This window comes from Rhinatrema bivittatum, chromosome 1, assembly GCF_901001135.1.
Source record: "Rhinatrema bivittatum chromosome 1, aRhiBiv1.1, whole genome shotgun sequence".
NCBI classification, from domain to species: Eukaryota; Metazoa; Chordata; class Amphibia; order Gymnophiona; family Rhinatrematidae; genus Rhinatrema; species Rhinatrema bivittatum.
In genome coordinates, this window is record NC_042615.1 from 502595161 (window position 1) to 502622019 (window position 26859).

At 45.4% G+C, this 26859-nt stretch overlaps 1 protein-coding gene across 1 annotated transcript; it reads right to left on the bottom strand.

Annotated features, from left to right (window-relative positions):
* Positions 1-347: 347 nt before the first annotated feature.
* Positions 348-25307, bottom strand: LOC115098232 (deoxyribonuclease-1-like). The gene is made up of 8 exons (XM_029614693.1): positions 25290-25307; positions 24812-24900; positions 19201-19287; positions 18893-18919; positions 18434-18806; positions 10486-10703; positions 543-639; positions 348-422 (listed from the first exon to the last, which is right to left on the bottom strand). The coding sequence occupies exons 1-8, from the start codon at positions 25305-25307 to the stop codon at positions 348-350; spliced, it is 984 nt and encodes a 327-aa protein (XP_029470553.1).
* Positions 25308-26859: the final 1552 nt, after the last annotated feature.

Below are 26859 nucleotides of genomic sequence, written 5' to 3' on the forward strand. Positions count from 1 at the left end.
AAGAATTAGGAAAGGGACACACTAAGCTCCAGAAACAAAGTAATATTTCAAGAGTATTAAAAGAGAAAAAGCCAGTTTGCTCTTTTACATTTATTATAGTTTTCTGATACATCAGCAATATTTTAAAGACCATATTGGAGTTTGTGTTCATCCACTTGGTTGAAGCTTAGGACAATCCTGTTTCATCAAACCAGCAGGAAGAAGAAGATGCTACTTCAGCAATTTTAATGATAGATGCAATAAAGGTGCTCTCGTCTCCTTCCCTGGAAACAGCTTAGGCATGGGAGCAGAGTCTCTCTTTTTTTTTTTTTCTTTACAGATGGTATTTTTGGAGCCATCTGGTTCTATCAAAGCTCATGGTTCCTTCTGGATTCAAGCTGTAGGTCCACTTCAACAGGGTAGTGGTCACTGATTGCCAGGGCCTGGAGTAAAGCAATGGACAATGCAGGTAGGTTATAACCTTGTCAGGAACTCATCTTGATTTTGCATCCCCCCAGTTCAGACACATGTGCCCCAGCAGTTGACAGTGAGGGTCCCCCTACCTCTTCCTCAGACAACCCCAGTTTTCTTCTGAAGTCGAAAGGTCTGGCAGACCCCAGCACCACCGCTTGGAAAAATTCGTCCCCATGAATCACGATCCTTAGGGAAAGAAAGCCAGTGTGTGATGAACTTAACTCAGTTTCCAGTAACATCTCCTGCTCCAACCACAGATCCTTATTTCCTTTCTGTCCCACCAGACCAGTCCAAAACAGATTATTTTTATTCCCCCTATTAGCAGATGGATGTCACCGAATATAGGGTAGTGTAAAGCCTGCAGCAGCTCTATATTCTCTTGTCTGCAGCTGGCCTTTCCAGAGATTTGTGCGGTGGGGATGTGGTAGCTCCCTAGTTTACGGGCCAATACAGTAAAATCGCGGGAGAGCTCTCCCGGGCGCACACACAGGCCACTCTCCTGTGCGCGTGATACAGTATTTTAATTTATTAAAATTAGGGCTGGCGGTAAAAAGAGGCGCTAGGGACACTAGCATGTCCCTAGTGCCTCTTTTCGGACAGGCGTGGCGGCTGTCAGCAGGTTTGACAGCCGATGCTCAATTTTGCCAGCGTCTGTTCTCGAGCCCACTGCCAGCCACGGGTTCGGAAACCGGACGCGGGCAAAATTGAGTGTCCGGTTTTCAACCTGCGTGCTTATTTCATCGGGACCTCTGACTTAATATCGCCATGATATTAAGTCTGAGGGTGCACAGAAAAGCAGTTTTTACTGCTTTTCTGTGCACTTTCCCGGTGCCGGCAGAAATTAGCGCCTACCTTTGGGTAGGCGTTAATTTCTTAAATTTGTGGCTTGGCTGCACATTTTACTTTCTGTATTGCGCAGGAATACCTAATAGGACCATCAACATGCATTTGCATGTTGCGGGCGCTATTAGGTTCAGGGGGCTTGGACGCACGTTTTGGACGCGCTATTACCCCTTACTGAATAAGGGGTAAAGCTAGCGTGTCCAAAACGCGCGTCCAATTGTGGGTTAACAGTGCGCTCCGGTGGAGCGCACTGTACTTTATCGGCCTGTAAGTGAGATGAGCAGGAGTTCAGTGATCATCTTTAGCTTGGTCCTGTTTTGTAGGTGCATTTGACAACCAGAGAAGTCTCTGGTTTCTTCTTTCACTCGCCCTGTTGTCTTCCAGTCTTCTCCCTCCTGACGGGGGAAGCAGTAGGGGTGAAGAGCCTATATTGCCTTCTAGGCTGCTTCGGTAAAGGTGGGGAAAAAAATCTGAGCTCCCAGTACTTGTTTTGAACGACTGTAGGGAGGAGGTTTAGATGGTGGTCTCTGTTGGGGGAGAAAAGTTTTTTGGTGCAGAAACTTGTGGGCCTTATGGCAGATGTGCTCTGTGTGCAGGTAAGTGTGGGACTTCCTCTGCTGTGGGAGTTTGTCGGTCTTGGTTAGGGACTGAGAGCTGCTCCTCTGTGGTAATGGGAAGAGCCCTCCATTGGGGCTTTCTTGTGAGAGGGGCAGATTCTCCAGTTCTCTGTGTATGAAGGGGGTAAGCCTTTGGAGGAAGGAGGTCCAACTTCAGGGAGCCAATGAATTGATTTTGTGTCATCCTGTATTTCTTTTCCACCGGAATTCCTTTCAGTGCGTGAGGCATTTTGTCTGACTTATGGTGCTCCAAAGGATCCCAATTTTCACAGTCCCTCCAATGGGACTAGATTGGATCTAGATCAGAGATCATTTTTAGGGGTAGAATCCCAGGAGGATAGGAGTTGCCTGTCAGTGCCCCTGAGGATGACCCTCTGGAGGAAAGTGAGCTTCCTTCGGCAGATGGTGATGAGACAAGGGTTGTGCACCTTTTTAGGAGAGAGCTTTCCTCCATGATCTCTCAGGCCTTGGTGGAGCTAAGCAGTAAGGATGTTCCTATAGAGTCTCTGGAAAAAGGGGAGGGCCTTGGGAAACCAGCTAGGACCTGTCCTTTCTACAGAACAGCATGCGCTGCTGAACAATATCCACTCCCTGCATACATGGATCTTCTGAAATTTCCAAAAGTGGATACCTTAGTTTGACAGTGACAAAGAAGACCACTATTTTGGTGAAAGGGAGTGCAGCCCTAAAAGATTCTTAGGGTAGAAGAATAGAAGTGTTCCTGATTCAGAGCTTGTTTGCATGGGGGTTCCGCAAATTCCAGTAGGAACTTCCCAGAAGAGTTTTTTTTTAAAGAGGTGGAGAGGCTGGGTATTGCCTTTTTCAGATGCCAGGTCAGGGCTTCCCAAGCTGCACATGGGCATCCCAAATGGTGTCGCAAAATCTTTAGCTGAGATCACAAATTCCTCAAATAGCACTGCTCTTCTGGCCCAGAAGCAGCAGTATTAGTAGTGGAAAACACCTTAGGGCCTGTGACCTAGCATGCACTCACAGGCCCTGCAGTAGCCCTTTCTTTGTATGTGTTTCTTTGGTAACAGGAAGCCCTACATGAAGAAGGAATGGGGCTGATGCAGAACCTGAGAATTTGCCTGCGGAGAGGGGAGAGTTGACTGTGCACAGGCCAATGAAGATTGTCATAGTTCTTCACACCTCACCCATCACTGAACCTACCCAAGAGAAAAATGTTGCCTCTGCTGTCAGCCTGCTCACTCTTTTCACCAGTTGTCATCCACCTTCGGCCTTGCATCCAAAGGAAAATGCCCCTAGACCTGGGCCAGGGAGCTGTTTAAAGAGATGGTGGTTTGAGGGTTGCATCAGCTGGAAAGGGATTAAAGGCTTAGAGAACAAAATAAGATTGGAGGATGTAAGAGCTGCAGGGAAGTGAAAGGGTTGGAGAGGTAGTGATGAGGCTGGGAAACTATAGGGGATGAAGGCGAAAGGAAAGGCAGAATGGGATAAGAGACGGGATGATGGGATCAGTTGAGGTTATAAGAAGGGTTGGGATGAGATCAGCTGGGAGGATGCAAAAAGGACTGACAAGTTGAGAGAAATGGTGGTTTGGGGGATGTAAGAGAATCAGCTGCAGGGGGTGAAGGTTAAGAGAGGAGGACCTCTAGAGGGTTTGGTGTAGAAGGAGGATCACCTAGTGTAGGTGGAGGCTGAACGAGGATTAGGTGGAATGATGGCCTCGTGAATTTCAGGTACTAAAATGGGATCCTGATGGCTGAAAGTTTGAGAAGCTGTGCCTTGGATGATCTCATTCATTCCTTTGGCTACAGTGATAGCGACATCTGTGGCTGCCAGGCACCTGTTGTGATTATGAAACTGGTCTGCAGACCAGATTCCAAGTCATATTTAAGCAAATTACCCTTTAAAGGAAAGCTGCTCTTTGGGGAGGATTTAGAAACCTGGTGAAACATAGGGAATAATAATTCCCTCAAGTTGCTCAAAGGTAGATCAAATGGTTCTCAAAAAGGAGGTCCAAACACTCAAAATTCAGAGATGTAAGCCGTTATGTCCAAGTAAGCCATCCACTTTATATATGGGATGTTTTGGAGATAAAATATCAGTCCTTTCAACGTGGAAGAAAGAAATTGAGGAATGGAAATGTTTCTAGCACGGGTGGCTCCAAAGGGTTACCCTGATTCATAAAATTGGGGTGGGGAGGGAGGTGACTGTCCTACTTTTATAGGGCATGGACCCAATTCATGTCAGATCAGAGAGTCCTTTGCATCATAAAGGTGCTGTTTTCTTATCAGGTGAAGGATGCATTCATGGAATACTCCTGTTCTTTGGAGTAGAATAAGGGCAGTAAAGGTGATGCTAGATCAACTTCTTCAGTTAGAGGTGGTGGTGCCAGAGTCCAGAGAGAAACAGTGGCAAGGGAAGTATTTCATTTACTTTGTGGTTCCCAGGAAGGAAGGTGCATTTTGTCAAATTCTGGATCTCGAGTGGGTAAATAATGTTCTGAATGTCCCTTTACACATGGAAACTCTTCAGTTGGTAATTTCCTAGTGTGTAACCAGATGGACTCAGGACCAATGGGTTATATGCTCATCTGCTAGCAGATGGAGGCAGAGTCAGGTTTCAAAGCTGACATTGCCTTAGATACACCCCTGCAGTGACCTCAGCCCTTCAGTATTTCTCTGTCTCCTAGTAGATGTGGACCTGCTTTCCGTATGGGAATTGCTGTAGAAGAAGAAATTCTACTTTTAAATTGGAGAAAGATTGAGCCCCACTCTCCTGCGGTGTTACCTAAATTTCCCTCCCCCAGTTCAGAATTACTGAGGTGATTTCTGAGATCCCTCAGAGGTGTTCCTTGGTCCGATAGCTGGTTTCCAGGGTGAACTTTGCTGCTGAAGTAGCTGAAAGACAGGTCAGGAAGCCGAGCATGGCAGTAACGGCCAAAGCCCTCTCCTCCCCACCCCCCGCAGCTAGAGACTGTCTCTGTACTCAGCCCAGGTAAGTAAAAAAAAAAAAAAGTAGAGGATATCTCCCAATTCAGAGACGTTGGAGGGGTTTCACTAAGACTTCCTCCAGTCTCCTTGCACACCGTACCAACATCATTCCTGATCCTGTTGGGGTAAAAGAAAGTGGGCTTCCAAGTGGATTGAGCAGTTCCCTGGTGGGCTTGGCCCCATTTTAGGTTTGGTAGGCACATCACATGGTAAGCCACAGCAGCACCAACTTGCAAGTGTTTTTGTCCATCTTGTATTGCTCACTATAGAGCATCTGTACGTGTGGTGCATGCCGACTCTGCACACATGCTGCGCGCATAACGCACAACATTGTGTGCGTACATATGCGTGCAACTCTCTAGGCGCAGAATTTAGGTAAAGCCGGGCGCACGGGCTGCACATGCGCCTCACCACGACCTTACTTAGCATCGGAAATCTGTGCACACACAATTTTTAAGTGCGAGCTGACTGAACAGGCAGTTATAATCCCTAATGGCTCCAGCAGCAAAGAAACATAAGTGCCATTCTCTCTGCATTGTTTGTCATATTAGGGCCACACAGCCTGACCTGGATTCTTACTTACGTTAGCACTGAGGAGGCTCAGTGAGAGTTGGCCTCCCCAGACTTTACTAAGCCTGGCTCCTCCCATTCGGAGGATGGGTCAGCCACAACCTTAACCGGAAGTACCCTGGATCTGAGTAATCCCAGGGCTGGGTCTTCCATGTGAGAGGGAAATCCAGCAGCACCTACCCCAGTACTTCCTGGACCAAGCATGAACCTGGATGCCTTCTCGGGTGGAATTTTTTCAAGGCCTTCAAGCCTTTGAATACAGGCGCAATCTGCTTCACTTGCCCCTGTCCGGACAGAACCCCAGCGGATAAGGCCTCCCTCTCCCAGCCCTATCGGCAGACCTCGAGACATGCATCACCTCACCAAGGGTAACTCTGGCAGAGACCCAGACAGCACGGATGAAGAACAGGATCCAGATTCCTTGGAAGATGGGGAAATCCCACCGAGTTTAGAACAATATCTGACCATGTTACGTTTTTTCCATAGAGATGAATGGCCGGCCCTGGTTTCCCAGACCCTGAAGATGCTGGGAGTTCGTATGACGGAACCAAAGAAGAATCCCATTCTGGTTTCTCTACGGAAAGTCTCTTGCTATTTTCCAGTGCTGGAAGCCATCCAGGAGTTGATTGACCTAGATTAGGACATCCATGAAGCGAGTTTTAAAGGTGGACAAGCATTAGAAGCTCTATACCCACTGGATCCAGCAACCGAGAGAACATCTACATTTCCCTAAAATGGATGCGCTGGTCTGTGCTATCTCGAAGCAAATAATTATCCCAGTGGTGGAAGGAGCAGCCTTGAAGAATACGCATGATAAGCAGATGGAGTCCATAGCCTTTGATGCAATAGCAATGACCTTATGGATTGCTTCTTGTTGTGCCCTGTTAGCTTGTTCATGCCTGCTCCTCTCTCAGGAGGTAGATGACTCTAGGCAAATTCCAGAGAGGTTATGGAACTTGCCGCCTTTTTAGCTGACGCGGGCTCTGACCTAGTCCATACCTCGGCCAAAGGAGTGGCCTCAGTGGTAGCTGCCAGAAGAAAACTATGGCTGCGGAATTGGTCAGACACAACCCCTAAGGCAAACTTCACAAAGATTCCCTTTAAGGGATCACTCCTCTTCAGAAGTGAATTTGAAAAGCTGGCCCGGCTACCAAAAGATAAGAGAAAGCAGTTACAGCACCCCTCGCCAGTGAGGGGTTGATCCATGGGCTTCCAAAGCTTTCAGCCCTACAGAAATTCTACATTTCAGAGGTCTCAGCCCTTTGGGAGAGCTCAGTTCTTTCAGAGTAGACAGCACAAGAGAGGGACAGGTTTGAGTTCAGGTTTGTCCTGGAAAACCCCCCCCCCCCCCCCAAAAAAAAAAATAAAGTTAACCCAACCCACCTTCGGAATGAGGAGATACGGGGTAGACTGTCTCTTCTACCAGTGGTGAGTCGAGATCACTTCGGACAAATGGGTACTGGATGTCATACGAGAAGGATACATGCTGGAATTTCGCACCACTCCTTGGGACATGTTCATGATGTCTCCTTGCCACTCCCAGCACAAGCAGGCAGTGGACTCTACCTCTGTAAAGCTCCTCAGGATGAGGGCTATAATTCCAGTACCTGCACCCGAAGGAAAATACGAGGCGTTATTCCATCTATTTCATCATACCCAAGAAGGGAGGATACCTTTCGCCCCATTCTGGACCTCAAGAATGTCAACCGACATCTACAAGTAATTCATTTCGGCATGGTAATTCTGTGCTCCATGATAATAGCCACATAACCAGGAGGGTTCTTAACCTCTCTGGACCTTTCCGAGGCCTACCTTCATATTCCAATCCAGCAAGAGCATCATTTCCTACACTTTGTGGTACTGGGCTGCCATTATTAGTTACGGGCGCTGCCCTTTGGCCAGGCCACTACCCCCAGAACATTTTCCAAGATTATAGTGGTCGTAGCGGCTGCACTGAGAAACTGCACCTGTACTTGGACGACTGGTTGATCTGGGCAAAGATCGTGGTAGAGTCTCTGGGTGATCAGCAGGGTGACTCCTGCTTCAGGAACGTGGTTGGGTCGTAAACCTGGACAAAAGCAGTCTCATACCCTCCCAGTTTGAGGAATATCTGGGAGTCTGGTTCGATACCAAGCAGGGCAAGGTCTTCCTCCCGTCCACGTGGATAAGGAAGTTGATGTCCCAAGTGTGTCGCTTGACGAACACGATATGCCTGATGGTGTGGAGCTATCTTCAGATCCTCTGTTTGATGGCGTCAACCCTGGAGGTAGTACCGTGGGCAAGGGCACACATGTGACCACATCAATGCTCCCTGCTGTCACTTGGAACTTGCTGTCTCAAGACTACTTGATTCGTCTCTACCTACCAATGGAAATATGTTCTTGGCTCCAGTGGTGACTGCAGGAAGCTCATCTGGGCAAGAGTGTAACCCTGTTCCTGTCAAACTGGCTGGTCCTCACGACAGACATGAGCCTCCGGGGCTGGGGAGCTCACTGTCAGGAACTGACAGCCCAGGGGCGTTGGACCAAGGAAGACGCACTCTGGAATATAAACCACCTGAAAGCCGGGGCAGTCAGATTGGCGTGTCTGCAGTTCAGCTACCTACTCCAGGGTCAAGCGGTCTATGTAATGTTGGACAACTCAACAACGGTAGCCTACATCAACCGACGGGGAGCCAGGAGCCAGCAAGCGTCACAGGAGATAGATCTCCTTAGGGAATGGGCAGAAATGCATTTACAGATGATCTCGGCCTCCCACATCACAGGAAAAGACAATGTGAGAACAGACTTTCTAAGCAAGAAAAGTCTGGATCCAGGAGAGTGGGTGTAGTCGGCCAAAGCCTTTCAGCTGGTGGTAGATTGCTGGGACCTCCTGTCCATCGACCTGGCCACATCTCATAATGCAAAGGGTTTAGACAATGTAATGGCAGCTGACTATATGCATCAACAAGGAGGCACTTGAAGTCTTCCAGTGGCCTCAGAAGCAAGCCATGTTTCGTTCAAGTGGGTGGACATTCACTTGCTTCATGTACGTCTCCCACATAGCCGGAACGGCGAACAACCAAGCAGATTTTTTGAGTCGTCATACTCCGGATCCAGGTGCGTGGGAGCTTGTGAATGCAGCCTTTGCCTTGATAACTCACAAAAAGGGTAAGCCTGGTCATCTCATGACTACACACAGAAATTCTACTCCATTGTTCCACAATCAAAGAAGATAATCTGTTTTCAGTGGGAGTGAACACTTTCTCAGCAATGGCCTCCTCAGGTCCTTCTGTGTGTATGTCTACTGTGGCCAATAATAGGCCAAGTTATCCAAAGAATAGAAAGCGGGGTTTGAGGGTTTTGGTGATGCTAGATTTACCCAGATGCTCCTGGTATGTGAATCTTGTAAGAGTCAGAGTGGAGGGCCCAGTTTGGTTAAATTAGGGTTAGGGTCTGTTACACCAAGGACCAGTGCTTATGGACCATCCAGCTCCCTTTTGTCTTGCAGCTTAGCTATCAAAAGGAGAAGGCTAAGGCTCAAAGGTTATTCTCAAATGGTGGTGGCCACCCTTTTACAGGCAAGAAAATAATCCACGTCATTAGCTTACATCATAGTCTGTAAGGTCTTTGAGGAATGTGTGATCAAGCTGGTACTTCTTCCTTTAGAGCATTAGTTCCTTGATTCATTCCTTTTTGCAGCTTGGCCTTCAGAGAGGATATAGCTTGAATACTTTGACGGTACAGGTTGCAGCCATTATCCGTTGTAGGGGAAAGGTTCAAAGGAGGTCTTTGGCTGGCCATCCAAACATGTCCCAGTTTTTAAAGTGAGTGACGTTTTCTTGGCTGCCTCTTAAAAAGTTTTCTTTCCTGGGATCTAAATTTGGGCCTTCAGGTTTTGTGGAGAGCTCCATGTGAGCCTGTTAGAGCGTCTATTAAGAATTTAAAGTTTGAAGACTGCATTGTTTCCTAATAGCCATTTTGTCAGCTTAGAATATTTAGGAATTGCAGGCCCTGTCCTGTAGAGAACTGTTTCTGAAGTTTTCAGAAGTTGGGGTTTCTTGTCTTTTTGTCCAAAGTGCTATTGGCCTTTTTTTTTTTTTTTTTTTTTAAATCAGCCTGTGGAACTCCTATTCTTTAGAAGGGGAGAAACTAAGGGGAAACTAGAGGATTTTCACTTTTTGGATGTTAGAATTTTGCTCAGTTATTTGAGTGATTAATTCATTCTGGAAATCAGATCACCTATTTTGTTCTTTTGTGGTCAGAGAAAAGGTGAGGTGGCCTTGAAGGCCCCTATAGCCAGCTGACTAATGAAGCTGTTTAGTTTTGGTTTAAGGGTGCACAAAAGTCTTTAAAGTACGCTTTTATAAGGAGTTGGGTGGGCGGAATTTAATTCGGTTTCTCGAGAGATTTGCAGGGTGGCAATGTGGGCTTCGTTGCATTTTTTTTCTACAAGTATTACCAGTTGGATGTGCAGTCTAGACAGGCTGCCTTGTTTGGGGCAAGCAGGTTTGTCTGACTTCCACCCTGCATAAGGGTGGCTTGGGTACATCCCGTCTGATCTGGACTGGTGTGGTGAGCTGAAAAATAAGAAAACATTCTGATTTCTTACTTGCTAATTTTCTTTCTACAAGTCCTACCATACCAGCACATCCCAGGCACCCTCTCTGCTTTCAGCTGATAACCTGCTTATGAGTGTACATTATATAATCTTAGTGCCTTTTGTCAATCGATTCTGTTCCTAGAGTTTTTTTTAAGGGCCAAGCTCCTTTAGGGGCCCATTTTAAACTACCCTACTCGGGGGGAAGGGGTTTAGTTAAGCTGATCTTTACTTTGATATAGAAATATGGAGCAGTACCCCATATAGGGTGACATCAGCAAAACCGGGCTCTGCCAACATCTGCTGGTAGGGGGGAGTAAAACTCATCTGTTCTAAACTGGACTGGTAGAACAGAAAGAATGAACATTAGCAGGTAAGAAACCACATTTTATTTCTTCCTTTCATTGCCTATCCCTACCCCTTACGGAGTTGTAGTGGTGGTATGATTAAGAGAAGGCTAAATAGCTCAAATTCTCTTTAACTGCTTGCCAAGACCAGGGCCCCTGCTTTTGTGTAGACTACCTGACCTGTCATAGGGACAGTGAGTTTTTGGACTGACAGTAGTGTCATCCTTGTCGTCGATCAGCCAGTGAAAGTGGTTGCTACTCCGAAGGTGAATTCTCTTCCAGTCATCTGATGTCATATAGCCACAGCCAGCATTCAGGTCCCCAAGGAGCATGATGTTCTGAAAGGGAAGAAGAGTCCCTGTGTCAGGACCGGTACTGGCTTCATGTTCTGATTTCACACTGCAGTGCCTGTTTAAAAAAAAAAAAGTAAGACCAAGTCGCTGAAACTGCTCAACTACAAAAGCTAGCTCAATTAGCCAAGCGCTGTGTGGCCTGCTGGATACAATTAGCTGTGATATACTGGGCTGGCCCCCTGTTAAGAAGAAAAAAAAAAAGTCTTACCCTCTTTCCAGTCACAGTCTACTTTGCTCTATTTCCCCATCAATCTTCCTCACCAGCTCCTCTCTTCCAGTGTCTTGTCTACCCCATTGTCATCTTTCCTACCTGTACACCTTTCATTTGATTTTCTCCCCTCAGATGCTAGAATTTAATGTTTTACTTGTAAATATTAAATGAAGGAAATGGAACCAGAGTTTCATTGCTTTCCATCTCTTGTTTATTTTATCCTCTACTATAACCACCTCTCTTAGTCACCTTTGCTCCCCCCACCCTCCGGTACAGTAACTGCTTCTCTTGGTAATGAGGCCAGGCTGCTCATGGAGATGTGTAAGGAGTAGGGTAAGACAGACCTGAGCCTGGAGCTGGCTATTGCCAGAAACCATTCCTATCAGGACTTTATTGCTGGAGCGAGACCCACTCCAGCACTGAACCTATTCTGAGCTTCCTCACCCTGTTGCTGCTTTGAGAAAGCAATAGGGAGCTAGTGAACAGCTTGCTCTAAGCCAGCATTTGCAGCACCGACCTCCAGGCACAATCCAGCACTACCATTGGTACAGAATTTTGTGTCTGAAGGGAGGCTTAAGAACTCTGGAAGAAGCTTCCCTTGATTTTGAAGAATGATGATAAAAGGGAAAATTGTTTTTTATGTGTTAAGTTTCTATCCTTGAGTCTCACAAATCAGTCCAGACAATTAGGGTTTTCTCCCCTACCAGGCGCTGGAGAAGAAACGCTTTATTGTACTGTTCCTCACACTATGTACAGTAACCAATCTAAGGGCTAACAAATTAACCTCTCTGTCATCAAGCAAGGGCAAGGTACAAATTATGAGTAACCTTAACAGCAGCTGGAAACTCCTCTCCAATAAGAGGAATTTGAATGGCAATTGAAAACAATTATGTGATACATATACACCCCCCACACACACACATAAGAGCGATCTTCAGAAAAATCAGGGTGAGAACTGGTTTTCCCTTCCATATTGTCCCCCCAGCTCAGTCCAGACATTGAGGATGTACCAAACTTCCCTAAACTGGGTGGGAAGCTGAGAGACCCACTGCCGCACACTCCTCACCAGTCACTGCTGCCTCTGGATCCCGAACATATTAAAATGTTTGGTATTTATTTATTTATTTAAAAATGTATTTTAAAATTTTTCTATACCGTTGTTAAGTTAAATACCTTCACAACGGTTTACAGAAGGGCACGATAAAGAGAAATATGGGTGGTATAGATTACATGGTAAAAGCATGTGAAGAAGACCAACTGGTCGCCTTGCAGATTTCCTGTGAGGAAAACATGCAACCTGTGCCCTAAGGCCTACAGGATCTGTAGCTTCTTGAAAAGTAAGCAGAGGTTATCGCCTCTTTAATCCATTTGGCAATAGGTGCCTTCAATACCTTTTCTTTGTTTTGACCACTAAATGATATAAACCCATTATCTGATTTGCAAAAATTGCTTGCGGCTTTTATCTGTTCCCCACCACTAAATAATACAAACTCATGAAATGATCTAGGAAAGTTGCTTGTGACCTTGATCTGTTCACCCTCCTCCTCTGGCCTCACCTAGTCCCCTCATTGCTGGAGCAGCTTTTGATGCCTGTTTATAGGGGGCAGGGGAGTTTGTTTTTAAGGAAAATAGGAAATTTTATGAGTTCTCAGCAAGGGCTGCACCTGTAGTGCTTGGGGGGGGAGGGGACAGCTCCTTTGAGTAAGGGAGCTGGCTAAAGGTGATTGAGCACATGGGTGTAGGAATCTCTCTGTAGAATATCTGCTTGATGGGGAGGAGGGACAGAGGGAGGAAGGAAGATATGGCTGAAAAGAGCCACTTCAGCAGAGGGTGTGTTTTAGTTTCCTGCTCTTCTGTGACTTGGCTCATGGTGGGGTAACTTGATGTTTTTCCTGTAGGCAAGAGAAGGCTGTGATTGCTGCAACTGTTGGGGATCGATTTCAGGAAGGAATAGTTGCCATTTTCGAGTCTCTTCCCCTCCACACGCACACAGATGTTCTGCCTCAGAGGGGATCCATTTCAGAGGGAAGTCTCCTAAGTTTAATGGGGTTCCCAGTTTGGGGGGGGAATAATCAGCCCTTTCAGAGAGCAAATAGTTTGGATCTGAGACTGCCAGAGCCTGCCTGCCTGCCTTTATTATTGTTTTTTTTAATACCAACGTTCGTAGGAAATATCACATCGGTTTACAACTCGTTGTTAAGTGCACAATTAAAAATATTTGAATTTCCAAATATAAATCATAAAATACATAAAATTCTTAATAAAACATTTAAACTGAATAAGAGCAAATAAAATTCTTAAAGAGAACATATAAAATTAATAAGAACATTTAAAATATTAAAAACAGGATCTTGAGCTATATAGTTAAGGAAAAGCTTGTTGAAATAGCCAAGTATTGATTCCTTTCTTGAAGGTCCATGGCTCCCCATATGGCTTAAAGAAGGTTGATGGGTCCAATCTGTTGATCTCTGAGGACAATCTCTTGTGCCAGTTTTAGCAGGAATAGACTCATAGTCATTTGGAATGGATATGGAGCTCAAAGGAGTAGTGGTAAGGACTACCTTGGGGAGACTCAGAGCCGGTTGTCCCAATACTGCCTGAAACACCAGGTTAGTGAAGATATGCCATTGCTTTGTAGTCCTTTCATCCAGTTCTAGATCGCAAAGAGGTCAACAAGTGTTTCCGTGTGCTGCACTTCTGCCTGGAGATGTTTCACTATCATTGTGGTGGTCAAACAGAGAGTGCATCTTCTATCCCTAGATTTCTGAGGTATTCCCATCAGAGTGGATCACCAGGGATTCCTTTTTTTCTGCATTTCAGTTCGGATCCTTGTTGATTGATCATGCCACAGCTCTGAGGATGTTCTCCAGGGTGATGGTTGTGATAGCATTTTTGTGCAGAGAAGGTATCCTAGTTCATCCTTACCTGGACTATTGACTCAGTAAGGCTACATTGCTGCAGAAGAGTCAGGAGGCCTCAGACAGATTGGCTCAGGACTTAAAGGGTCTATGCTGGGTGATGAATTACATAAGCAGCAAGATATGCCCTTCCCAGTCCATGGAGTACCTAGGGGCTCATTTCGATACGTGACAGGTAGTACCTTTTAGATTCAGGAAAAGGTAGCTAAAGTAGCCCAAGTGCAATCATTCCACAGCAGCAAGCCACAACCCCGCTGATGCTGCCCTCTCTCCCTCTCCTCGCCACGAAATTTACAGAGGCTCCCTCCTCTCAGTGCCTGACAGCGCAATCCACAGGCACTGCAGACTATTGAGTGCTTCCTGGACTCCTGAAGAGATGCCATCACTCCATACAATCATTCCATTCTCACAAAACCACCAGAGTCTGGGATTATCTTCATCTTCTGGGGTTGATGGTGGACACGTTGGCAAGTGCTCACATGTGTCTGTTCCAGTTGGCTCTGCTGAAGCGTTTGTCCTCAATCGCAAGAGTATGAGATGCGTTTGTTCCATCTGCCATTGGTGATGGAGAGGCTGGAGTGGTGGGCTACTCCCATTAACCTATCAAAGGGAATGTATCTGGAACCACCCAGTTAAATTCTGGTCACAATGGACATGAGCCTGGGGTGCCAACTGTTGTGGTCAAATGGATCAGGAACTTTGGTCTTAAGCTGAAGCCTCATGTTTTAAACAGGTTGGAGAATAGGTACCTTAGAGTAACTAATTTGTTTAGGAAGTCCAATAGTGTAATGTAATTATTTAGTCCAAGACTATTAATGAACTCAGAGTCGTACACGGGCAGGATATACAAAGATTACTCTTCCTGACCCTGCAATCATAAGAATATTTACAGAAATAATAAAAAGGACACTGAGCTTGTTCCTGCACTCATAAGACCTCTTTGCTAACATTTAGAGAAATAAAAGTATCTATCACTGACCCTGAGCTATAGTTATTTGGGGTATATGCTGATCTTGTGAAACCTGAAAGTCATGATTAGGCTGAGAGAGGGGGACAAAGTCACTGACCCTCAGCTACAGCTATATGGGGTAAAGCCTGACCTTGTAAAACCTGTTGTGATTAGGCTGAGGGAGAGGGTCACTGTTTTGGGTACATCACAGAACTATATAAAAAATGGTCAGAACTGTCCAATATCAGAGCACTCTTCAGACAATAGACTTCCGGAAATAACAGAGCCAAATGATACCTTGGGTCCTAATCAAACATCACATGGATTGTGTACATTGCTTTATATATGGCTGTGTTAATTATTGCATATGTTCTTTTTATGAATTAATTATAATTGTTCTCTTTATCTGATTATTGTAATTAACCACTTAGTGATTCAGCTGAGGCCAGTTTCTCTTTTATTGATCTTATCAGTTTGCATGCAAAGTAATAAGCAGGTTACAGAAATTGACCCAGAGAGCTCTGAGTGTGGCAGATGAAATTAACACTTTAAATATGATTCAGAAACTTTGATGACAGGCTTTCAACCAATCAGCAACCAACTAGCTCAATATTTATAGAATTCCTAGAATTTATACTTAATTCTTGTAACTAATACAAATGCATAAGCTTATATTTTGTCTACACGTTTTAATGGACAACTTAACCAGTAAACAACTTACTTCTATATAAGGTAAAACTTTAGCCTCTAAAGAAATATATATTTCATTAAACCTTAGCATGCAATAGCTATATGTCATCTCTGGTTAGGTGGCTTAGAGCATTTTCAAGCAGCCATCCTATCCTAATTCTACAAGGCAGTCTCAGATCTTTAAGACAGATGTTAGCATAACTAATAAGGGAATCCAAGCCTGGATTCCAGAAATTTATGACAACATCCAGTCCCTAGCAGTAAAGTCACTCCTCAGGTTCATATCACAAATTTTCACTAGAGATAGGGCCAGTGTTTCTATTGAGCAAACTAGGCAATTGCCTAGCGTGCCAAACTGTTGGGGGCAGCAAAATCTTGTCAGCAAGAGGCCAGGAGCTACGCTGTGCTAAGAAGGACATGCTGTGCTGGAGCCACTACTGCCAGTAGGAAGGAGCACTGTGCTGGAGCTGTTGCCAATAGGTACGTTGGGCGAGAGGGTTGCATGCCTTGAAGATTCACCTAGAGTGCCAAATATTCCTGCAGTAGGCATGACTATAGGTACTGGCTTTAAATTGTTATAGCATCTAATGGCCTTATAAATTGAGCCAGTTCAGCCCTGTAGTCATCTCCCTTACAGATTGTCATCTTTACTACCATCAATCGAGGCTGCACTGCTAGAGCGAACAGGCTCCTACCTGAAACACGGCAAAACGAAGGGAAATGCAAGCGGTCAGACTTGGACTTGAAGGCATTTCATGTGCAATATCTGAGAGAATGTGTTCAAAAGCAAATCATGGGCTACTTACAAATATTTGGAGGCCATAATTGCTAAATCTATTGGCACACAAATCGGGCCGATACAGTACAGTGCGCTCCGGCGGAACGTTTTCGATGTGCTAGCGTTACCCCTTATTCAGTAAGGGGTCGAAAACGCACGTCCACCCCCCCCCCTTGAACCTAATAGCACCCGCAACATGCAAATGCATGTTGATGGCCCTATTAGGTATTCCCGCGCGATTCAGAAAGGAAAATGTGCAGCCAAGCTGCACATTTTACTTTCAGAAATTAGCGCCTACCCAAAGGTAGGCGCTAGTTTCTGCTGGCACCAGAAAAGTGCACAGAAAAGCAGTAAAAACTGCTCTTCTGTGCACCCTCCGACTTAATATCATGGCGATATTAAGTCGGAGGTCCGAAAGTTACAAAAAGTTAAAAAAAAAAAAATTTGAAGTCGGCCCGCGGCTTGTGGGTTGAAAACCGGACCCTCAATTTTGCCGGTGTCTGGTTTCCAAACCCGTGGCTGTCAGCAGGTTTGAAAACTGACGCCGACAAAATTGAGCGTCGGCTGTCAAACCCACTGACAGCCGCCGTACCTGTCCAAAAAGAGGCGCTAGGGACGTGCTAGTGTCCCTAGTGCCTCTTTTTACCTGTTTTTACCGCCGGACCTAATTTGAATACAGAATCGCGTGCACAGGAGAGTGGCCTGTGCGCGCACTGGGAGAGCGGGCGTTCGCCTGCTCTCCCGCGGACTTTACTGTATCGGCCCGTTAGACTGGAGTGATGAGGGAAACTTAAGTGGAAACTGCACCTTTGACTAAGTGCTCCATTTGGAGCAGCTTCAGGTCCATGTGGTTTACTTCTGTAGCTCAAGTGCTCTCCAATCCTATCCATGGCTGACTGGAGGCAGGATTATTCCACAAAAAAAGAAAAAAAAAGAGACCAAGGAGTAGCTATGAAAATAAAGGAAGTTTATGCCACTTTCCTCTCTGGCCCTCAGCAGGATTTTGAAGCTTATCCTAGATCAATTGAATGTCTGTATAAATTCCAGCCCTATTTTACTCAGATCTTCGAAAGCAGAACCAGGTAAATTTAAAGGAAGCATGGTACAGAGATAATGAGCACACAATCCAAACAAAACAATATCCAGCCACCTACTACGCAAGTTCTTTCATGTTCAAGCTTTTCTTTAAGGGACAAAAGCAATAGGTAGTACTTTAGGTTATAGAGCTCTGAAATTAGGGGGAGAGAGATTCCTCAGCATTTCAGTTATCCACCCTTCCACTGCAAAGACCCATGGATAACCCAGATCTTCAGCAAATAAAGGTAACATTTCAGACTTGCTGAGATTGGTTCCTTATCTGGGTATAAAGTAAAATTAATTTTTCACTCATTTAATTGAGAAACAATAAAATACCTTCCATATAGAGGGAAATTTTCTGTTTAATTCTGTTCACTTTTATTCCCTTTTTCCTCAGGCTAAATACTTATTTGGGTTAATAGAGGTTCAATAATGAGCAAAAAGTAAGGGTGACGATGAAAAGGTTTGGCGTGTACATCATTCGCTGCTCTCACAGCTGCAGACCACTTATATGAGGACATAGGCGGCTTTTATTTTTAAATCTTCTGCCATACTCCTGCAAGGTCTCACTTACAGATTCTCATTTGACTTGATCTCAGCATTGAGATCTACTGAAGCTGAATTTATGATCCCTTCCTAGCAATATCCATCACAGCTAGAGTTATTAACATCTCACCATGAATCCAACTTTAGTCCTTATAAATAAACTTTGAAAGAACCTGATCTAGGCTAAGTGCTAAAACACTGGCAAAACATCTTTAGATCTGAATTTAAGAGAGCCATTGGATGATAGGAAGCGTAGTCTTCCTCAGGTATGCCCTCTTTCTGAATAACTGAAATGGATCATTCGTAAGTTAGATTACGAAGAAAGCCAGAAATCAGCTCATTATGGATTACTCCAGCTAACGAGAGAGAGAGAGAGATATGGCTAAGGTATTAAATCCAGCCACCCCGCTCGCGTTGCTTGGCTTCAGTCTCTTAATGCTTCAAGAACCTGCAAGCTGGGCCAGCATCCCACAAGATTCTAACATCCAGTTAAGGTACATCGTCAAGCATCGTCAAGCATAGAGTTTCATTCCTCCTAGCCCCTACCTCGGTTGTCCAGCGCTCCTTCACCTCCTGGATGACCTGGAAGAGCCGGTTGATTTCCTTGGCTGCCTCCTTAGGACTGGTGTGCTGACACACCAAGACAAAATCCTTAATAGCTGCAAAGGAAAGATCAACGCCGTATACAGAGACATTCATATGTCCACCCATGTACAGAAAAAAAACATTGTTTCTGCTCTCTCTCTCTCCTGCTGGAGATGAGGTGCGAGGAATAGGTTTGCATCTTCTACTCCCTTGCCTTAGGGACAAAATTTCAGTGAGGGAATTTAAGTGTGAGGATCGAGCCTCCTCTGACTTGTATAACGTGTGTGTGTATGTGTGTTTGCCAAGGAAATGGCAGAGAGCATTTGGGGAGCACCTGTTTTTGGCGAATGAAAACGAGCGATGAAGGGCTGTCGAGTGAAAGCATCTGTGTCTCCCGGCTGCCCCTCCATGTACTGATACCAGTCAGTCAGTTTCACCATATCTGATCTGCAGGGAGAGAGAAAAGAGCGGGAGTCATTGCAAGAAGACTCCTGGATGGCACTTAAGAGAAAGCACTGTGAGATTATTTTGGTGGGGTAACTGCACTGCAAGAAAACCAGTTTGGTAAAGCCAAGGACTGAGTATTCTAGTAAGAGACTGCATCTACCATGAGACAGCAGGGACTGTGCCAAAGGTCTGTGTGTCCTCTGTAAGGGATTTTGCTTGGTGGAACAAAGGCAAGAAAGTGGGCTAGCAGTACAGTTGGAGGTGCCAAACCTTTGTCTTACCTATAAATGAATACATACTGCTCCTTATAACTGTTCCTCCCCAGTCTTTTGCTCTCCAGGTATGCATAATGATGGGAGGTGTCACGCCTACCCAGAAATAAAGAAACTGTGCATCATTCCCAGGAATTATTGTTAATAGTGCAATAAGAATGAGAGAATCCACACTGCTCCAAGTCTCTGCCTCAGCAAACCTACCTTCCTTTCCAGCCAGCCAGACCAGGCCTGACCCAGGGGTTATGCCTCCCAACCTGTAAATGGAGGCAGATACCAACTGGTTTGCTGCTATCACCCCTTATAAGCTCCCATGCTGACCTCGGCCTGCCAGCTTTCTCCGTCTCCAGCAGATGGGAGTCAGGCATCCCCTAATGAGAGCTGAGGCCTTGCTAGACCTAGTGAAAAAGGTAGAAGTTTGCATGGCAGCTCCTGAAGTGAAAGTTTTCTATTGCATCCCTCGGTTGAACAAAGCCAGTGGACTGGGGGGCTTCTAGTTGTTGAAACAGGGTTTTTCCCAGCTATAGTCACTGGAATTACCCCTCTTCCCCTTCCCTCCCTAAGCTTTTTCCCTCCTTATCTCTCCTCCCCTTAAAAAAAAACCAAAACAAAAACAATGCTCCCCTCTATTCTTCTCTCCATTCCCTTGAGCTCTGTGGCTATACCTGGTTTTTGGTTATTAAAGATGTAAAAAGAAGAAAAGAAAAAGAAGAAGGCAGAAGAATGTTTTGCTGCCTGAGGGGCTGAGACAGGAGAGGTAAAGGATGGAGTGATGGCATCTCTTCAGGAGTCCAGGAAGCACTCAATAGTCTGCAGTGCCTGTGGATTTATTGCGCTGTCAGGCACTGAGAGGGGGAGAGGGCAGCATCAGCAGGGTCGTGGCTTGCTGCTGTGGTGGCTACAGTGGCTATACTGGAACCGAGAGAAGGGCGTGGCTCAGAGCAGGGGCCTCCTGAGCTGGCTCCGGCAGTCTCGGACGTGGCAGCCGCCTGCTCCGTGGCTCCGGGTGAGGTTCCAAGAGCAGCGGCTCCCGTTTCTTCAGGCAGAGATGTGATTTCTTCCCCTTGCTAGGCCCTGCTCCCACAGTTTGTGAAGTGTTTTGCACCAGGTCCTTTTCTGCAGGGCGGAGGGCAGCTCTGGGTTTCTCTCCTGCGGGATCCCCTCGCCAGGAATTACTTCTGGTAATCCACAGCACAGGAAAGAGAAAATAAGTGGAGGAGGTTTGGGAAGGGAGAAAGTCCTACAGTTTCGGAGCTGTTACTTGTGGATCTTAAAAGGTGAATTTTAAAACCAGCGCGTGGGCACATGGGCGAGCATTCGTGGGCCCGCCCTCCTTGATGCGGCTATTTTATAACATACGCACGTGTATGCATGCATGTTATAAAAGAGCCTGGCCGTGCACACAACGCGCCCAGTTTTAAGTGGACGTGCGCCTCTGCGCACAAAAGCCGCTTCTACCGGGCAAATGGGAACTGTTAGGAATTGTGGACCCTCGGTCCGAGGTGGGGGTTGTTGCTACCTGAAGGGTTGGGCCCCACAGGTCCCCACCGTCGGGAGGCGAGGCTGGCCGGGAACAGAGGCAAGCTGGGACTTCGCCTGTACCGACCCTCGTTTCCCCGCAGGTTGAGCCCTTGGCTGCCGGGGCCGGCAGGACGTAGGGGCACCTCTGTGTGGGCTGGTCCCGGAGAGGGTAGGCGACTGGGTGCAGAGAGTGTCAGAGAGGTTGGGCACAGTTCGAGACAGGAGCACTCTTGGAGGGAGGAGGAGAAAGAGTCTCAGGGAGTGTGAGGCCACTGCAGCTCTGAAGAGAGAAGGGCAGGACCACGTGGGAGTGGCCTCGAGGAGAGGAGGTGCAGCTGCAGAGACACGAACTGTGCTATGCTGAATAAGGGCAAGAGCGGGGAACCCGCTGTGGCAGGTGCCAGGAGAGTAGCAGCGCAGAGGAGGAGCGGGGACGCCGAGACACAGTCTGGTGGAGTTCTGCGCGGAGCCAAGTCTTGATGAGAAGAGGCACTGTAGTAAAGTCCTCAAAGAGAAGTGCTGTGGGGGTCCCCAGGAGCAGAGGGCTCTGCAGCAGGGACTCACAAGTAGGCGCTGAGCCAGGGCCACATTAAATTTCATCTGCCATTTGGATGCCCAGTCTTCCAGTCTTGCAAGGTCCTCCTGTAATGTATCACAATCTGCTTGTGATTTAACTAATCTGAATAATTTTGTATCATCTGCATATTTGATGACCTCACTCATCGTATTCCTTTCCAGATCATTTATAAATATATTGAAAATCACCGGTCCAAGTAAAGATCCCCGAGGCACTCCACTGTTTACCTTTTTCTACTGGGAAAATTGACCATTTAATCCTACTTTCTGTTTCCTGTCTTTTAACCATTTTGTAATCCATGAAAGGACATCGCCTCCTATCCCATGACTTTTTAGATTTCTTAGAAACCTCTCATGAGGGACTTTGTCAAACGCCTTCTGAAAATCCAAATTCACTACATCTACCGGTTCACCCGTATCCACATGTTTATTAACCCCTTAAAAAAATGAAGCAGATTTGTGAGACAAGGATTCCTTTGGGTAAATCTATGCTGGCTGTGTCCCATTAAACCATTTCTTTCAATATGCTCTGTGATTTTGATCAGCTTGGAGAAGAGACGGCTGAGGGGGGATATGATAGAGGTCTTTAAGATTATGAGAGGTCTTGAACGAGTAGATGTGACTCGGTTATTTACACTTTCGAATAATAGAAGGATTAGGGGGCATTCCATGAAGTTAGCAAGTAGCAGATTTAAGACTAATCGGAGAAAATTCTTTTTCACTCAACGCACAATAAAGCTCTAGAATTTGTTGCCAGAGGATGTGGTTAGTGCAGTTAGTGTAGCTGGATTCAAAAAAGGTTTGGATACGTTCTTGGAGGAGAAGTCCATTAATGGCTATTAATCAAGTTTACTTAGGGAATAGCTACTGCTATTAATTTCATCAGTAGCATGGGATCTTCTTAGTGTTTGGGTAATTGCCAGGTTTTTGTGACCTGGTTTGGCCTCTGTTGGAAACAGGATGTTGGGCTTGATGGACCCTTGGTCTGACCCAGCATGGCAATTTCTTATGTTCTTAATAGTTTCCACTATTTTTCCCAGCAATTAAAGTCAGGCTCGCTGGTCTATAGTTCCCGGATCACCCCTGGAGCCTTTTTTAATTCAGTTAAAGGCTGCAAACATAAAAGTGCAGGAGAATCTATCAAAGGCCTTATCAGCATCTAAGAAAAGGATTAGACCTGAAATTCATTTCCTTATAGCTAGATGAAGAATGTTAAATAACGCAGAGCCTCTTACCTTTACAAATCCAGTTTGATCATCATGCACTGAGTGGAAGAATACCCTCTAACCTCAATTGCAAAACTTTAACTAAGATTTTAAGATCTGAATTTATCAGAGACATAGGGTCTATATGAGCTACATTTTGTTTCAACTTTGCCAGGCTTATGGATCAGAGAAATAGCATCATCAGTATTTCCCAGGGACTACAAAAGGAAAGGTGCCAGGTCCAAAAAATATTTTTTTGTATAAATCAACATGACAACCTCTGGGCCCTGGGACAGTTGCTGCCTGGCAAAGCCTGACTGCCAGCTGGAATTTCAGAGAGTTACAGGAGCTGCAAGTTTATCTTTCTGTACCTCCTAAATTTCAGAAGTTACCCAAAAACTATGTAATATCAGTAATAGAGGCAGTGCCTCGACTGGAGTACAACTGAGAAAAATACTGTAGGAGAGATTAGTCAATAATGAACCAGACAATTTTTTTATCCTTAAAATATGTGCCCTGGTGGCTCTCTTCCTGACTGCACACGCTAGAAAGATCTCAGGCTTATTACCATACTCATAGCATCTAAGGCCCTGATTTTAAAAAGCATTTACACACTTAAAATTGAGTTTTACACATGTAAATGCATTTTATGCAAGTATGTGTGCTTTTGAAAATTGCTACATTATATCCCATTGAATTATCCATAGGATATTTGCATGTAAGTGCACTTTTCGCTCATAAATGGCTCTTGAAAATTGCTAGGATAGTATGTTACATTTACTTGCATAACTCTTTTGAAAATTACCTCCTATGTCTAGTATATCTCATAGCTTATTAGTCAATAATAATACATAGCTTTTCCTTATGTATCCTCTCTCACCCTCCCCCCGCCCCCTCCTCTGTCTCGCCTATCCCTACCCCTCCCTCCCCTACTTATTTATCTAGTTAATTGCCCTGTTACTGTGTTTTTGTTACACACTGTTCCTTGTAAAGGCTTTGCCTATATATTCTTTGGTTGTAAGTTCTTTGTAAACCGGCACGATGTGCAAACGGTTGCCGGTATATAAAATAAAATAAATAAATAAATAAAATAAAATAATGAACCCAACAATTTTTGTATCTCTAAATATGTGCCTTGGAGGCTCTCTTCCTGACTGCACACTCTAGAAACTGGCCCCAGGCTTATTATCATGCTTATAGAATCTAAGCCTTGTATATCCCCTAGGGTTTTCAATAGTGGCAGTCTCTAAAGATTTCAACTTGGCCTTACTATTTCAAGCAAACCTAAAGTACGAGGTGAGTAGTTTCGTTTGTGCAAGTTTTCCAATTCTGCAATCCAATAACTTTTCACTTTGTTGTCTCCATTCCCTTTGTTTGTAGCTAGCATAGGATATGATTTTACCCCTTTAAAAAGCCTTAAAAGCCTCCCAGTGAAGAACTGGGTGATAATCCTGCTCTGGGTTAAGTGTGTTAAATTCAGTGATCGCAACCTTTAGTAGGAAAATGCTTATACCTAATAAAGAAGTATTTAACCTCCAGGAAGAAATTCTAGGCCTCAGGGCCCAAAAAATTCAAACAGAGAGCAACAGGAAAGTTATCAGCGAGAGAGCAGGAAAGGATAAGTGTAACTTTTTTTTTTTATTGCACATAGGGTCATTCCAAATCAAGTGGACCAGGGGTCCACCCTCAACCTCCTCCAAATCAAACCAAATTTTGCACAGATGCTCTCGAGGGTCTCAAACAAAATCGTACTAAATTTTTCACTGGATCTCCATTGGTTGGAGAGCTAGAGGCAGTTGAATGGAGGTCACCTATGAGTACCAAGCTCCACGCTACCTAAAATGGCCATTTTGTCCAGGTGTTGCAGACCAACACCTCTCAGGGGCCTGCAATTTTGTGGAATAGTACGATCCCTGGCCCAGTGCAAAGTCTGGAACGTGATGTGAGCTTGCCTCTCTTGTTATGGGCCAGCAAAGTATGTGAAAAAGTTAAAAAAATAAAAAAAAAAAAAAATTATATATATATATATATATATATATATATATATATATATATATATATATATATATATATATATATGGCCTACTTTGACTCCTCATTGCTCCTGATGGATACTTCGATCCAGGCCATAACTGGATCAGTAGTCATGGCCCATGACATACATCTAGGATTTCCACCAGGAGGCTTTGCAGCCAACTGGAAGTAAGACATGTGACCTCCACGTTTTCACAGCTTGCTGCAAGAAGGTAAGCAGATATCAACTAGGGAAGGGGAGGAAGGAGGTTTGCAGGCTTCCTCCCTCCCTCAGCAGCACTTACCTGTTCAGTTCCTGCACCAGCGAGGGGACGGCTTCCCCTTTGGAGTCACGCACCTCCTGGATTGCACAGATGTCGCAGCAGATCAGGATCTGCACCAACAGTAATGGAACAGCACATTCTGAGGTTTGCACTGTATTTTCTCTCTGCGGTCACGGCGAGTGTTAAAAAGTTATCCCGTTAAACGGCAAACTAGACCGACCTGAGCTGGGATTCACAAAGCGAAGACATTCACAGGCATTGCCAGTAAGGGTTATTATGAACTTTTATGAACAGAAGAAGACCAGTACCAGTAAGAAACACATTCTGAGCTTATCTGTCCATTGCAACTCTGAAGTAACGGAGTGAAAAAGTGATGTGTGGCCAGTAAAGTGCGACAGATGTGAGCTGGGAGCTATACAGCATTAACAGCATCTGAGGAGAACAATTTTTACACAGCCAGATGAGGGCACAGATACAAAATGCTTTCAGGGAGATTCACCTTTAGCAGGGCATCCATCACACGTCTGTCGGCTGCCTTGGCCTCCCCAAAGCTCAGATTTTAAATGCCGTAGCAGTGGCCAGACTCAGTTCAAGGGTGAGGAAGAGAAAGAGGAGACCCTTCATCTCAGATCTTGGCTGGCTGCATTAACACCACAAAGACAATCAATTAAAAATTGTTTGTGCTCGTTATAAATACTACGCTCTTTTGCTCCCCACTGCCTCCCTCTACTCAAATGCTGTACAAATGCACACCTTTGTGCTTGCTCACGAGTGCAGACCGTGAAATGTAATCTGACATGGGACAATATGGACAAGCACTAAAACCTGGCATTTGTCCTTTTTTTGTTGCCCTTCCTGTACACTGTAATTGTATCTTACTGCCATTACTGTTTTGTAAAGGTCTTTTTTAAATGTTTATCATTTTGTGTCTTACTTCTGCATCTGTTACTTCAGCAAGACATGTAAAATTGCCATGCCGATAAAATGATCTGCCTCTGAAGATGACGGGGCAACGTCCGAAGCCTGATGTGCCCGACTTCGCTGGCTGCTGCGGGATGCATCACGCCACCCCCCACTTTACTCTGTGTTGGAAGCCAGCAGCATGGGGCCACCTGCAACTCCTCATCTCCTGGCACCCAGGCTTGTCATTCTCATCTCAGCCCCTTTCCTGCCTCGCCACCCCAACACTCCTTCACTTGCTCGTCTGTTTTGTTTGCAAACTGCGCACCCGTAGGTGGCAGCTGGTGATTAGTTTTTATTTTAAAAAAAAAAAAAAATTCTATCCCGCTATAAGCAAGAGCGCAAAGTGGGTAACAAAGTAACAGTCATAAAATCATCATATACATACGCAAGGGCAAAAACACAGAAGAGTTTAGCGGCGTACCTCTCCCAAGAGTTCCATGACTAACCTGGGCCTTCTTAACCAACCTCAGTTGTACTCCTTATGCACCGGAATGGAAGGCTTTCTAAAGGTCTTGGTGCAAGTTATTATGTGCAGTTGCTCGGGCAAGCTGTTCCACCAAATTTGCTCCTGCGATGGAAAATGCCTTGTCCCGGGCCTCTCAGCAAGGCGAGCAGCCCGCAGGGAAGGAGCATCCAGCAAAGCCGATTGAGAAGGTCTCAGATTCCCACTGAAACGTTTCCTAAACGTTAACTGGTAGTGGGAGTTTCTCTGCCACTATATCCCACTAGTCACATTATGTGGGAGGCTTGACCTTCTCCCCTAAATATATCCTAACAAAAAGCAAGGTCTGAGCTCCTGCAGCCTGTCCCCTCCCTCTCTGTTGCTGGTTGATCAGATTATTCTGCCCTGTTAGGGGCAAAGGGCTGGATCAGCGCTGAGCCAGCAAGTGAGCCTGGTTCTAGAATGTGTTGGTGCTTTTGTTTTGTTTGTTTTCTTTGCTGGTTAGCATTGCACCTCTGGTGTGATCTGCAGAACAAAAGCATTGCTGAAAGAGAGAGCTTTCCGGAGTCTTTTATATGGGGCATTGGTCAGGATAAGGGTGCAGTATTCAAACAGTTACATGACTCCTGGAGTGAGCGGCATTCTGTGCCGGCTGTGACACCGG